The sequence below is a fragment of the Periophthalmus magnuspinnatus genome, chromosome 5 (genome assembly GCF_009829125.3).
Source record: "Periophthalmus magnuspinnatus isolate fPerMag1 chromosome 5, fPerMag1.2.pri, whole genome shotgun sequence".
Classification (NCBI taxonomy): Eukaryota; Metazoa; Chordata; class Actinopteri; order Gobiiformes; family Gobiidae; genus Periophthalmus; species Periophthalmus magnuspinnatus.
In genome coordinates, this window is record NC_047130.1 from 10,181,772 (window position 1) to 10,196,612 (window position 14,841).

The window sequence follows — 14,841 nt, forward strand, 5'->3', positions numbered from 1 at the left end:
TTAGTTTGTCAGGTAATTGTATGTGTTTAAAATGTTAAAATATTATTAAATAAAGCCCAAATCTAATCTCAATCTTGCATCTAATCCCAATCTTGTTTATCGCAAAAATGGGACTTAGATCTTTCTCCAAAATAAGTGAATGAGGCCAGAGTTGAATAGTTAAATGTTAATGTGGAAAAATGTGTCCCCATGGTTAGCAGTGGGATGGCTGAGTCGTTAAGGTGTTTGACTTAAGAACTGAAGGACCGTAGTCTTTCAAACCCTTGCTGCACCTGCAATGTTCCACAGTATTACTTTAAACTTAAAACGCCATGGAGACAAGCAGGTAAGGTGCCATAAGGCCAGGTTTCATGTCAGATCTGCAACTTCTCTAAGTAAATAAAAGAAAGTTATGTAAGTTTAATGCTGAGGAAGATTTCAGGCAAATCAAATTATATCTTTATAATCATGGGAACAAGCATGTGGTGGTCAAAATGCAGGTTTGGTCACATTTTTAATAAATACATAAAAGTAAAATTATTGTCTTTAGCAGCTTCAGAAAGTAGTGCCATTATTCAAGCCCAAAGACATGATTGTTGTCAGTTGAAAGACCTTTAGGCCATAAGATTAATGTTACTTTACTGGTACCAACAGGTAAATTTTTGTTTGGCGGAGTGTCAGTTCATTCATTCACTCATTCATTCACACATCTGCATTTGGAAAAGTGATATGAACAGCAAAGTGCACATTAAAAGAACTAAAACCTCATTAGGAACTATACATTAAAAACAAGAGTACAAATAAGGCACATGTGCAAAGGGGCATAATATAATATCACTTGTTTAGGCTTGAACAGAGGTGCTTTTGTAACTCTTGGTTTTACAGAGAGCCTCTTTAAAAGTCCTTCCTGATGGGAGCAGTTGGAACTCATTATTAAGAGGATGGGAGTCATCTTTTAAAATGTCCTCTGCCAACCTCTATACCTGCCTAAAGTAAAAAGACGCAGGGTAAAGCTGAAACTCCCCGATCCACTTGCTTGCTCATTCTACCACCTGATTCAGACTTTCTACTTTTAAGAGACGAGTTACCAAACCACGAAACAAGGCAGAAGAATAAAATGGACTTAAGAAAACAACGATACAACATGATGGAAGGATGACAATTCCCTTAAGCAAAACAAGCGCTAGTGGCAAATTTCAAGGGTCAATCCCAAACCAATACTGATATGATTCAACATTTGCGGAAAGTTTGGATATTTCTTTCAAAACCAGCTAATACCCCAAGGATTATACATGTTTAGACCCTTGTCCTCCATGTGAAATTATGACATCATCCCATTCGAGAACATGAACACAATCTAACTGTCCCAATGCCATCTGCACCCATCAATATAATGACAAAAATCCTCTTAATCTGTAGTAATCCTATATAATATCACCTACACTACTCTTTAGATTTGGTCCATATGGAATTGAAATTAAATTAGTGGTATTTAACCCTTACCCTGCCCTGAATACAATGTGATGTACGTTTTTTCTGACCCAACCCACCTGGTCTGATGTGCTTTTTTCTTTTCTCTTGGCTGTTTTCATTTGGCATCTGTTGCATAAGGAATAAAGTTGTCCTGTTTGCACAGGTAAAGACGTCTGAATACAAAAGTCCCATGCCCTTGTTTGTTAATTAAAGCTGCAGAACATGTTTAGATGATGTGTATTCGGCTGATGTTTACACCACATTAAAGGTCCTATATCACGCAGAGTTGACTCTTGTTATAATGTTTTTACCTCATCAAAAACATACCTGGAGATGTGTTTTGTTTCACTCACACATGTTTGAGTAACCCTTTATTATTACTTTGTCTATATCATTGACTATATATATAAATGGACATAGCTAACCTGCTAGCTGCTGCGTTCCAAATAGAAATTGATCATGGGTGCGCTTCCGGCTAAATAGACTCTGGCTCCAATTCACTTTACATTGAACAACTGTCATGTTTCACTGCTCATCCAAGCCCCTTCTTCAGTCGAGTGGCTTGGATGAGCAGCGAAACGTTTTCATTCCTACAACAATTTGTCCAGTTGACAGATTTAAACTTCGTCTTTTGCTATAGCCTCAATAAGCTTCAATTGACTAGAGCCGGATGCTATGAGTGACATCACACTCACTTAGTCCACTTCTTTGTACAATTTTTGGTCTACATCTCCAAAGGTTGAAATGCTCTGTTCCACCTTCTGATGTCATGTAGTGGTAGTTTTCAAATTAACAGCTACCTTTTACCTTTTGTTCAATAGAGATTGACAATTCCAGGCAAAATTATCCCACCAACACCCACTTTACTTCTTCTCATTGAATGTTTCACAGTATAGCATTAAATCCCTCTATCTTGCACATATTCAACTGTTTTTATGGGTAAAAAAAAACACTGAAAGACATACATTTTTACTATGAGCAGTGTCACCTCTCCACAGATCTGACCTGTAATTAAGCCTAGTGGCATTATCTACTTGTCTACTTGCATGGAGATAAGCGAGTTTAGTGCCATACTGTGGAACATTCCAGGCAAAGCAGTATCATCTCAGGTAAAGATCCCTTCCCTAGAAATGTTACTTAGTGCAACTTTAATGTATGAAATAAATCAACATTAACAATATAATAATGTATGAATATGAACAAGATCACATATGATAGACACTCAAAGCGCTGCATATGGAGGTGAAGTGTCTTGCCCAGAATGTGGAGCCAAGTTCCATATTTGGAATTCCGACTGCGAGTATCATAGCAACCAAAAAGGCAATCTGGAGCGACGCTGTTGAATGTAACGCCCCTTCCAAACCACATCACTGGTTTGTCAGGGGGCAGGGGCTTAGCAACGCTAGAGAGAGTGACTTTGGGGAAAGATGGCAGCTGATTTGTCTCTTATTAATGTTCATATCTTGAGTTACGAACACAATAACAAAACAAAAAAACACATATAGAGTGGGTCAATATGAACATTTTAAGACCAAAATGATGAGCCTGACAGCAGCAGTTACAGAGAGAGGGGCGGCAGCTTTCCAGTGCAAAGTGAACTGGAGTTGATGGAGTCAGAAGAGCCCTGATCACTTCCTATTTGAAACGCAGTGGCTAACAGGTTAGCTATGTTATTTATATATACAGTCTATGGTTCAATCCCAGTTTTGTTTAGTGTATATTGTTGTGGCATAGTCACCTTGTGGCAAGGGGAGTGCAGGGCTCACAGTGATGGGACGGGGGCTGCTGCCCCGGGTGCTGTGCTCAATAATGCTGCATTTCAGACACCAGGAGGTCGGCTATTTCCCACTTGCACTTTATAAGTTCCGACCTCAGAGCGCTCCAGCTGAATTAACTCATATATAAAGAACATAATGCTAAACCATAGGCTAAATAAATGTCTCTAACAAACACATTTTTATTTATGTGCAGGACAATGGACAGACTCAAGTGTTAACACACTGGATTATAAAGGCTAATTTCCAGCCATTGCCTCAAGGGGATGGGGTCACAAAAGGGCCAAACAATACAGCAAATACATTTCATATGTACAAAGAAAAAGTCATGTCATGCCTGAAGAGATTGTAGATGTTATTCATGCATGTCTCAGTAATTTAGCAATCTCTCCCGGGCCCTATGTGAACTATAAGATTCTGTGCAAAGATCAGCGCACAAGCCTATGCTCTCACATGGTAATTCTCCATAAATATACGAAAACATGATACACAACTGTACACAACAACTTCACAAACCTGATGTAATGTGTAGTAGTGTCATTAATGAGATGCACGCTGATAGTTTTGTGATTATGCTCTGAAGGGGGAGTGACTAAGGGGGGACTCAGAGCATGAAACTTATAATTTTAATACGTTGTTGTCAGTAAGTATAGCATTTTCAAAGTAACAAAAGGTAACAGGGTGATCTAAGTATTCATATGTTAGCTGTTATTACCCCATAAAAGTAAAATACTCCCTCGTTAAAATCTAAATTGACATTATGAACAACTGCTCATTTGGTTTAACCTCTAACAAATGTTTACATTGTTTATGCATTCTACCCAGACCCACTTTTTGTGATAATTATCCTGGTTGTAATAGATCACACTTTAACTGAAATGTGAGGTCTCCCAGTTCAAGAATTACCAATCTGAGTGGTATTCCAAGGCATTTTTGAAGTCAGAGCAGGGCATGAGCGTGATCTTTATCTCAGCATACTGATGGGTTCAAGTGAATAATTCTTCCTGTTCTCCAGTAGTTTAGACTACTGTAACGTCTGCTCGCTGGATTCTCCAAACGAGCATTGAGCTGCAGTACATCCAGAACACTGCTGCTCAGGTCCTGACTAGAACCAGGAAGTACAGGCACATAAGTCCTCTGCACTGGCTCCTGTGGCTCAGAGAATAGACTTTAAAGCAGCTCTGTTTGTGTACAAGTCTCTCCATGGCCTAGCAAAGTACATGAAAGGTTTTTTATTCTGCAGTCTTCTCTTATAATGTTAATTTTATGATGATGTATATACACATTCACTCTCTACATGACAATAGCAAATCAAAAGCATCACTTCTTATTATAAGGCTAAAGTAAATGAGGCTCTTGTAGCTCACATAAGTCTAACTGTATTCACTTCATTTGGCTGGAAAACATGATTTATGACAATTGCTCATCATATTAACAATAACTTCATTTGTTCATTTGCCCGTCTCTACATAATAAAATGACGCCCACTGACAGGAAGCTGCTTGATTCAATTTCCCAGAATGCATTGTGCTCCTGCTAAATCACATGTTCATTTGGATCATTCACTAAAGGCTCGTTAAAGAGACCGAACAAACGAGAGCAGGGTAAGAGTCAATTATATTAAAACAAACTGTTCAAAATGTTTTAGCAAGAAAAAAAAAACAACAACAAAAAAACATCTGCTATAGAAGATAAGCTATACTGTGGAAGTAATAACATCTCCATGGAGACAAGCAGATGACAGAAAAGTTGCATAGTGCCCCTCTGATACCTCTGATGCAGCACAGACATTGATCATTTTATATTTAGAATTTTAAACCTTTATGCTAAGAATGTGATGAAACTTGTTGGAGCTTATTATTTTTTGAAAGCTCATTTGTTCACAATCACCTTCTGTCAAATTGTTGTTACGTAGGACAAACACACTGGTTATTGTTCATTTATGAGTTTTTAATCTGTAAAACCTCAGCTCACTACTAAACATTCACATCTCCAGCCGCACCCTGGTCGTTCCTAAAGCCTGGACAGCTTTTGGCCGCTCCTCATTTCAGTTCTCTGCAGCAAGTGACTGGAAACACCTAGAGCAGACTTTAAAACTTATCTTGTTTTTAGTGTTTTACTTTGTTTTTTTGTGAGTCTGTTCTGTGCTGTATTACGCTGCCTCTTGGCCAAGTGGTTATTGCAAATGTCTAGGTGTTAATTAACTTACCTGGTCAAATATTGAATAAAAACAAAATAAACAAAAAATAAATTAAATAAAGACAAAACTAAACATTGTGTACCAGGGTGGCTGAGTGGTTAAGGTGTTGGACACAAAAGATGGTTTCTAGATGAACCATTTGTTTTCCTACAGGTGCTATTTGCAAAGTCCTTGTATTTCTAATGTATTAATTAAATATGATGGTGGTACTGCAGATCTTGTTAAAAAAGAGAAAAAAAACATTGTCACAGCATTCTATAGGCCAATAATATTTAATACAGATGTGAGCAGCTAAAATGAATATTGCTATAATGTTGATTTTTGTTGTATTTGTGTTGTAATACAAAAAGTCACTGGGTTTATTAGTCACATATAGAAATTATCAGGTTCAACATTGGTCAATTTTTCCTGGCAAAACACAATGTAATCAATAGGCCTAGGGCAGGGGTGTTCAAACTATGGCCCAGGGGTCAAATGCGGCCCTCAGACCTGTTTTTATTGGCCCTCAGACCTCCTGCTGAACCGGCCTAACTGATCATAAGCAGTACTTTTAACAGCAAATTACACTATTTCTACCAGTATGACCTCAAACATCACATTGCATTGTAATACAAACCTAAAATAAATGTGTTTTAAGCCTTATTAATATACAGCGGCTCTGTCAAAGCTGTTTATAAAGCACCGTACTGCACTGATCACTGGTCTGTGGCCCTTCCCTTCGAATATGTTTTGAGATGTGGCGCTCAATAAAAAAGTTTAGGCACCTCTGGCCTAGGGGAAACATCAACACATTCTGCAATATGAAAACTGACAATTGATACTTGCACTGACATCATTCTGTGGGTTGATGCATATATGTCTATGTACGGATGTTCAGCAGTTATCATGGTCGCACAATGCATACAAAAAAAAAAAAAAAAAAAAAAAAAGATTCAAAGGCACATTTTCATTTTCAGGAGCCTGTGTTCAACTCAAGCGTTCATAGTCCTGTTTAGGTATTTGCTTTTCAACAAAAAAGGTGAGTGTGACTAACTGAAAAACTGCTGGCTAACGCTAGCTAGTTTGCAACCATAATATTTGACTGGAGAGAGACTTGTTTCCCAACACAAATTATCTCACCTGTTGTAGTTCCAGCTAAGTCAGTTCTTTCTGGTCAGCTTGTGTTAAAATGAAGCTCAGATTAAAGTCTAACAAAACCTCAGACAGAGCATGCCTACAGTTAGCGTCAAACCCACAGGGAATGTTGACGATATCAGCTGAAAAATATCAGTAATACTACTAGTACCACTGCTGTAACCACAACTACTGCTACTACTTCTACTCTAACACTACTACTGCAAAACACTGTCAGTTGGTTTACGTGTTGCCCACACACACAGAGCAATAGAAAGAGAGGGAGGAAGAGGGAAAGAGAGATCAATACCGAGCTCCTAAGTGTGATTGGCCGCTGTTTGTGGACTGGGTTTTATTCACAGGGGGGACATCACAAAGCTTTTCAATCAGCAACACAGCCGGGGGAGGAGGGAGGGCAGGAGAAAGGGAGAAGAGGGATAGGTAGACAGAAAGAAAAGAGAGAGAGGAAGAGAAAGCACGCTATATTCTTGGTGCATTATTGTTCAACATGACGTTAGATTTATAGCAGACATATTGTGTTGACACCTGTGGATCTTTATGTTATAATTTGCACATTTTAAATCACAATATTCTTGTTACGTGGTTGCTAACATGTATGCTAATTTTGTAGTTTTCTTTTATAGTTTGGGATTTTTGGAGGCTAACGCTAACTCTCCCATTAGAGTTAACGTTTGGGACGGTACCAGTCTATAGCGTCCAGGCGATCAGTTTACAAATACTGGAAGGGTCTATATTTTTTTTTTTCTGATACAAATATTTAAAAAAAAGAAGAAAAAAAAGAAAATTATCACTGATATATTTCCGATTTTCTTTCTCTTTCTTACATCAGTTTTCCTAATCTTGCCTCCTTATTCTCAACCCTTTACCCATGGATGGATGTGGATGACTACCCCCACAGCTCACACATGCACCAGTATTTACTTCTAAATCTCCAACAGCGAAAGAGAAAAACCATTAACACCACACTTCAAATGTTCAAATATCCTCTCACTCGGGGATATACGGAAGCCATTATCTTTGCCTCTCCAAAACACGGGACAACCAAAACAGGAAGTCAGATGCAGGGAAAAAAATGGCATTTGCATAATCAGCACCAAATCAAGACAAAACCAGGACCAAATCAGGACAATACCAAGACAAAACCAGCGCCAAACCAGGACTAAACCAGGATCAAATCAAGACCAAACCAGGACCAAACCAGGACCAAACCAGGACTAAACCAGGATCAAATCAAGACCAAACCAGGACCAAACCAGGACTAAATCAGGACAACACCAGAACCTAACCCAGGACAACACCAATACTAAATCAGGACCAAACCAGTGCCAAACCAGGACTAAACCTGGACTTAACCTGGACTAAACCAGGACCAATCCTGGACTAAACCAGGATTACAACAGTAGTAAACCAGGGCCAAATCAGGACCAAACCAGGGACCAAACCAGGACCAAACCAGGACTAAACTGGGGAGCAAACCAGGACCAAACCAGGATCAAAACGGTACCAAATCAGGACTACACCAGACCAGCACCAAACCAGGACTAAAACCAAAAATAAACCAGAACTAACCAAGACCAAATAAGTGACTAATGACTAAAAGACCAAACCAGGACTAAATCAGTATCAAAACCTAACCTGAACTAAAACAGTGCCAAAGTTGTCAAGTTGTCAAAAGTATCAAAATCAGATACTAATTGATACTAAAACTAGTATCAAAACTAGATACTCATTTGAGCAAGTATCCATACTAAAAATGTCACATTCACAGGACAGAAATGAACCTTTTCTGAATATCTTTAGAATGATCTGAAGATGTATCAGAACAAGTATAAGACACATAGACTAGTATACGCTCATGGACCAATATGGAACCTACCAGGACGACTAAGGGATTACACAGATATAAGGCCACATGGGAATATAAAAGAAAGTACTACAATTTAAGGTTGAAAATCACATTATATTGTCTAAATAAAGAGTGTTTTTTTTATTATTGTTGTGGTATCGGAATCGGTATTGAGTATCGAGTCTATTCCTTAGCATCAAAATTAAGTTTGGTTGGTTTAGTCCTCTTGTTCCAATATTTACTTCAGCAAAAGGGAAAAACCATTAACGCCACACTTCAAATGATCAAATATCTGCCCGGGGGATATACGGAAGCCATTATCTTTGCCTCTCCAAAACACGGGACAACCAAAACAGGAAGTCGGATGCAGGAAGAGAAAAAATAACATTTGCATATTTGGAATAAGGCCACAATCCAGCAGTGCTCCAACCCCAGGCTTATAATAAGGATTTGAGCTCCCGAAATAAATGAGATATTAATATTCATGGGAGGAGAGTGAGTGATGCAACTGTCTGTCTGTGCGCAGTTATGTAAGCGATGGATGAAGGATAGGCAAATATAGAGCTCAAGACTGGACGTTACAGCTGCGGTTAAGGCGAATGTGGAGGCCATCTTTGGACTGTAAATTGAACTGGAGTAAGTCAGAATTTTAAATTAGTTTGAGAGTTTTAGAGGTTGAAATGCAGATGGTTGACCTGGTTTATGGTTAAAATATTTGGAATTACTGAGTCAACAAGTCTTCTCTGTCAGTATAAACAAACAGAAGTTTTTTTTTGTATATTTTTCACAATCGCCTTCAGAAATTGGTGGCACTACTGTGTTCAATCTGAGAGATATTCCAGCTCTTCTGCCCAAATCTTGGTTAGCTAGCTGGAGGATTTGCTTATTTTGTTAGCGAATCATATTTTGGTTTGAGTCTTTAAGATCATTCAAGCTACAAAAGCATAAAGTGGATGTATTTTGATTTTGATCTTGAGTGGTAATAGACTCGATTCTTGGACTAGAGGAGCCTTTCTGTGTGGAGTTTGCATATAGTTCTTTATCTTTATCTTTATTAATTTATACAGGGGAACCCAATGAGAGCACTTGGGCTGTTTTTCATGGGCGCCCTGTTTAAAATACAATATAAACTGAAAAAAAACAAACAATCTAAAACAAATAAGTCCATATAAAACATCAAAAACAAGTATGGATTTATGGATTACATGTTGTGCATTTACAGCTGCACGATGTAAATTTTCAGCATCGGGTTTGTTATCTGCTTGCCTCTATAGAGATGTCATAGCTTTGCCTGAAATGTTCCACAGTATGACATTAAACATCAATCTAGCATAGTGTTTTGTGCTTGAAAAATGTGTGTTCTTACCGTAAGAGCTGGATGTCACAGATCTGACCTGTAACTCGGCCTGATGGTGTCACCTGCTTGTCTCAATGTAGATGGATTTGTTTAATGTCATACTGTGGAACGTTCATCACATCTCCATGGAGAGGAGCAGATGGCGGACCGTTCACCTGAAAAGCTGCATAGTGCACCTTCAACTTGCTGGTTGCCTTTTATCCTCCTTCATCTACACCTCTGCTCTCCTGAGGTGCTCTGTTTCTCCTTAGAGTCGTCTGTTCAGTAATTAAAACTCATTTAAGTCCAGCGTCCTGGATTGTGTTCTCACCTAGAAACGCCCAGAAATAGAACTAAACCAGAACAAAACCGGGAATGAGGACGAGCCAGATCCGAACCAGGACTTAATCAAGACTAGACCCAAAAAATGAACTGGAAAAGACTAGACCAGGACTGACCCAAGAGAACTCTAGCTTTTCAGACGTTGTATCTGATTTTTAAAACATGAAAAACAGAAATAGTTCATTTTAAACGGTTTGCAGCAGTTTACCTCATGCATTCTGAACATCCTAATTATTCACCATGCTGAGTTTATGAAGGCTTTTCACAACCTGAGACCAGAGCGTTGTTTTGCTGTCACGGTAATGCTAACAGCAGCTAGCATTCTAAAAGCGCACTTCCTGGTTTGCATAGATTAAAATGCTTTATAATAGCACCTGTCACGTTGCTAAAAATTGATTGGGACATCAAATCACAAAACATTATGGGATACTTCCCCCATCAAAACAACCTCCCCTTTTCCCCTGTTCATTCTGAAATATTAACTTGTTTTACATAGATAATTTCTGGTTTCTGTTTAAAGGTAAAATGGGGTGGGGTACTCACTTTGACCCTAATAGCCAATTATAGAATATATCTGTACTGGGGTAATACAAATGTTTTTAGATGAAAAAACTCATGTACATTGTCTTTAGTGGGTAAATTAACTTGTCTATTGGCTTATTGTAAACATAGCAATCCAGGGATTTAAAACCAGGACAGAGCAGCTATACGTTTTCATAGTGACCAACAGTGATGAAGTTAATTATCATTGTATGTGTTATGTCTAGACCCAAGCAAAACCAGGACTGAAGCGGGACTAAACCAGGACTAAATCGGGACTAACTGGGACTAAATTAGGAGTAAATCAGGACCAAACCAGAATTAAAACCAAAGTAAACCAGAGCTAATCAGGACCAAATAAGGACCAAACGACTGCCGACTAAACCAAGACCAAACCAGGGCCAAACCAGGACTAAATCAATCCTAAACCATGACCCGATCAGGATTAAATGCCAGACAGGGTTAAAAACTAAATTTAACGTGGGTAGGTTTGTGACGATAACAAGTTTGATTTATTGCTAAAGTAAATGTAGATGATAAACGATAATATTGAAACTAATATATGCCAAAAACCCAAAGGTGATAAATATTGACCCCTCCCAAAAAAATGCGAGATCACCCGTGTCCTAGTTTGGTTCTGGTTTGGGCCCAGTTTAAGTCTTCACGTAGATTTGGTTTGGTCCTCTTCTAGTCCCAGTTTAGTTTTGGTTTAAGTACATATGTCAGGTTTGGCTACTCATTTCACTAAAACATAGGGCAGCAGATGCAATATACGTATTTCCACTGTTATCATGATGTGCACAAGGCCTATAAATTAAACACCTATAAAAAACACCTATACATTTCTCAATAGTTATTATAAGACAAATCAAAATGAATGTCAACACTTTTTTGTGAAATAATGGTTTAAACTGTCATTAAAAAATATGTCTTCTTTGTGTGTAAATCATCTCAGCATTTTGAACAGAATTTTCAGTTGAACTCACCGTTACTTCTTGTATTTTTGTACTTTCACTTTCAACTTTTTCTCCACAAACTGCCACTTGACTGATGTAAAACTATGATAAATAGTGGTAATACCTGTGGTATTACCAAGAAAAAAATTAAAACCTGCCATATGCACTTTTTAATTACAGGTTTAGTGTTAATTTAGACACAGTTTTAATGTTGTGATTGGGCCCTTAATGAAACTTACTTACTAAAAAAAACAAAAAAAACAAACAAAACATACTAAAACAGGACTAACCCACGACTTGACCGGGCCCATAGCAGTACTCACTTCCCCTCGGAGCCGTAGCTGTTCATGCTGTCTTCGATGGACTCATGGCTGGCTTGTCGGATGGTACGGCTGGGCATCTCCACAGCCAGACCTGTCTCCGTGCTGCGTTGGATACTCTTCAGCCTGCGTCCTTCTGCATCTGCACAAACACAACAGCATCTTATTCACATGTGGTATTATTAAAGGGGACGTATTGTGTAAGTTGGCTTTTATGAGCTTTCAAACATGTAGTAATAATCTTTCATCATTAGCTTACTCAAAGTTGTGTTTTGACTGACTCATGCATGTTTGAGTAATCCTGTAGTGTCCTGCAAAGTCAGTTTTCACCTACTCCCTGTCTCCAGCCACTGCTGTGAACTGACATTTTTCAACAATAAAAAACATGGAAAAATCTGTATACTGGTATGTTATCATTTTTGTACTAAATACCGGACAAGAAAAATAAAAATAAAACACTATTGGACAGTCATTTCCCATACTGTGTGTTAAGCTAGACACACCTGACTTGGGGCAAACCGATGGAGGAGTGGCTGCAAATTTGTGGTTTAGCTAGTCATATACACTACTATATATTGTGTCTCTCTCTCTTTTTTTTCTTTTTCAATTAACACACATATTTAAGTCATTAAATAGCCTATATTACACTATTTTTCTGATCTGTTATAATGTTTCTTCATCACAAACATAACTGGGGTTGTGTTTTGTTCATTTACGCATGTTTAACACACAAAATCTTATATATTTAGGTTTTTTTCTCAAACTGAAAACACTCTGTTCCATGTTCCATGTTCGTTGTCACATGGTAATACAGGAAGTGATCCACTGTGTGTTTAAACTCCGTACGCCTTAACTAGAATCATTTGGATAATTTCAGTCCTGGAGTTGCCAATCGCTACTGATCTAAAGGTAAAAGGTAGCTGTTGACGTGAAACTACTACCACTATATGACATCACAAGGTGGAACAGAGCATTTTGAGCTTTGGAGATGTAAACAGACTAATAATAAAGTGTTACTTAAACATATGTGAATGAAACAAACACAAGTTCAGATATGTGTTTGATAAGGTAACAGCATCATAACATGGCTTTTGTATTACAGTTGTCCCTCGCTATAATGCTGTTCACCTTTTGTGGCCTCGCTGTTTCACAGATTTTTTTGTGTAATTTTGCATGCTTTTTTTTTTTTTTTTACAGCATATGAATGTGCATTGTGTTCTGCGTCCTGATTGGCAAAGGGACTGTAGACCATTGTCAATCACTCTCCTTGGTGCCATGTCTCCTGTACAGTACAGAATGTGTTCAGACAAATTTACATAAATGATCGCAGTGTGACTGTGAAGTGCTGTTTGTTTGCAAGTTTTCTCCCCGACAAAACCCACAATGTCGATGAAACCTTCTGTGCCGACAAAGGCGCCTATGAAGGTTTGCACTTTGAGAGTGTTTAAACAAGAGAGAAATGTCAGAAAATGTTAATGCCTGTGTGAGAAAAGTGTTTAAAGTGTGTGGTGAGGCGTTTTACAGCCTTAAAACATATGTAATAAAACTGATTACTTCGCGGATTTCACCTATTGCGGGTTACTTTTATAACGTAACGAAGTGACCACTGTACATGCATTGAAAGAGTAAAAATGCCGTGCAATTTTCTTAGTAGGAAGAAAGAAATGGCTTCCCACTGTAACAAAATTCCCCATCAATATTCACAAATTCCACCATTTCCATGAGAAAATGATCAGTTATCAATTATTCAAATCCCATTCACCGTACGCAACCTCTATAATTGTCCTCCATTCCCATTTTCATTCACTAAACCTACCATGTTCCCATTATGTTCACATTAGTCCACACTGTATCCTTCTGTGATCCCTCTTAACATAAGTCAATGAGTTTGTCCCTTTTTGACCTCGCTGGAGGAGAGGAGGAGGTGAAAAATGGCTCTCCAAACAAGGACAAAGCACTAGATGATTCCTGGTTTAGTGCGACATAGATCTTAGCGGGACGAGAGGCTAAATCACCAAGAGACACACTTATAGGCGAGTTAGGTACAGACGGAACGGGGGGGAGAGAGAGCTGTAACGGGGTGAGGAAGGTGGGGGCTCGTCCTTGTTTTGGCAGTAAGACTTAAGATGAGTTAATTTAAAAAGAAAATATCTGTTTTTGTGAATTGTTTAAGGGGTTGGTATATTTAATCTTGAATATATTGAGGTTAGAGTTGTTTCTAGATGAGCAAACAGGAGCATTATTTATTTGTCAATTAACAATACAACATTTCTAGGCTAAATAAAAGTCAGGTTTGTGGAGATGCAAGCCCGCTGAGAGCAAGGATATTTTACAGTGCAATAAAATGGAACCAAAATGAAAACAAAACAAACAAACATGCTTTTTTTTTTTTTTTTACTTTTTGGCTGAAAAGTTACATACTGTGGCTTTAATTTTCTATTTGAGGTAATAGGAAATTTCTGTCAAGGCAAGATGGGTGAAGTGTACTATTGTCAAAGGACACAATGTCAGTATGCTGAGTTTATTATGCCTGAAAGGAATAAACAAAGCCCAGAAGAAATATATAGATAAATGAATAAATAAATGAATTAATACATAAATACATAAGCAAATAAAAATAAATAAATAAAAAAGAAAGAAAGAAAAGAAAGAACTGCTGATTTGAACATATATGCTTTGTCCCATATTTAGAGACATAAATGGGCTATCTATCTATCTATCTATCTATCTATCTATCTCCACAGAAAATGTTCAGAAGTATGGTTTTAACTTTCTATTTCTACAAAATCGTGCCACCTCCAGAAAGTTCCATACTGTACCTTTAACATGAACACAACAGCCACATTCAAAGTTGTCTATAGAATCATAACATGTCATTTTCCTCTCCCCTCTCTTTGTTTCCTGTCCTTTTGTTCTCTCCTGCGCAAAAAGGACAAAGTG

General features: G+C 38.0%; 1 protein-coding gene across 3 annotated transcripts in view; it reads right to left on the reverse strand.

Moving 5' to 3' along the window:
- Window positions 1-14,841, reverse strand: part of rims4 (regulating synaptic membrane exocytosis 4) — a 46,392-nt gene that overhangs the window by 17,087 nt on the left and 14,464 nt on the right. The window contains exons 2-3 of one of the 3 annotated variants that reach the window (XM_055221830.1): window positions 12,232-12,238; window positions 11,905-12,043 (exon numbers count right to left, since the gene is read on the reverse strand). In XM_055221830.1, coding sequence (XP_055077805.1) covers window positions 11,905-12,043; window positions 12,232-12,238 — 146 coding nt within the window. The remainder of the gene's footprint in view (window positions 1-11,904; window positions 12,044-12,231; window positions 12,239-14,841) is intronic. The other 2 variants (XM_033966880.2, XM_055221831.1) reach the window with 2 other exon arrangements.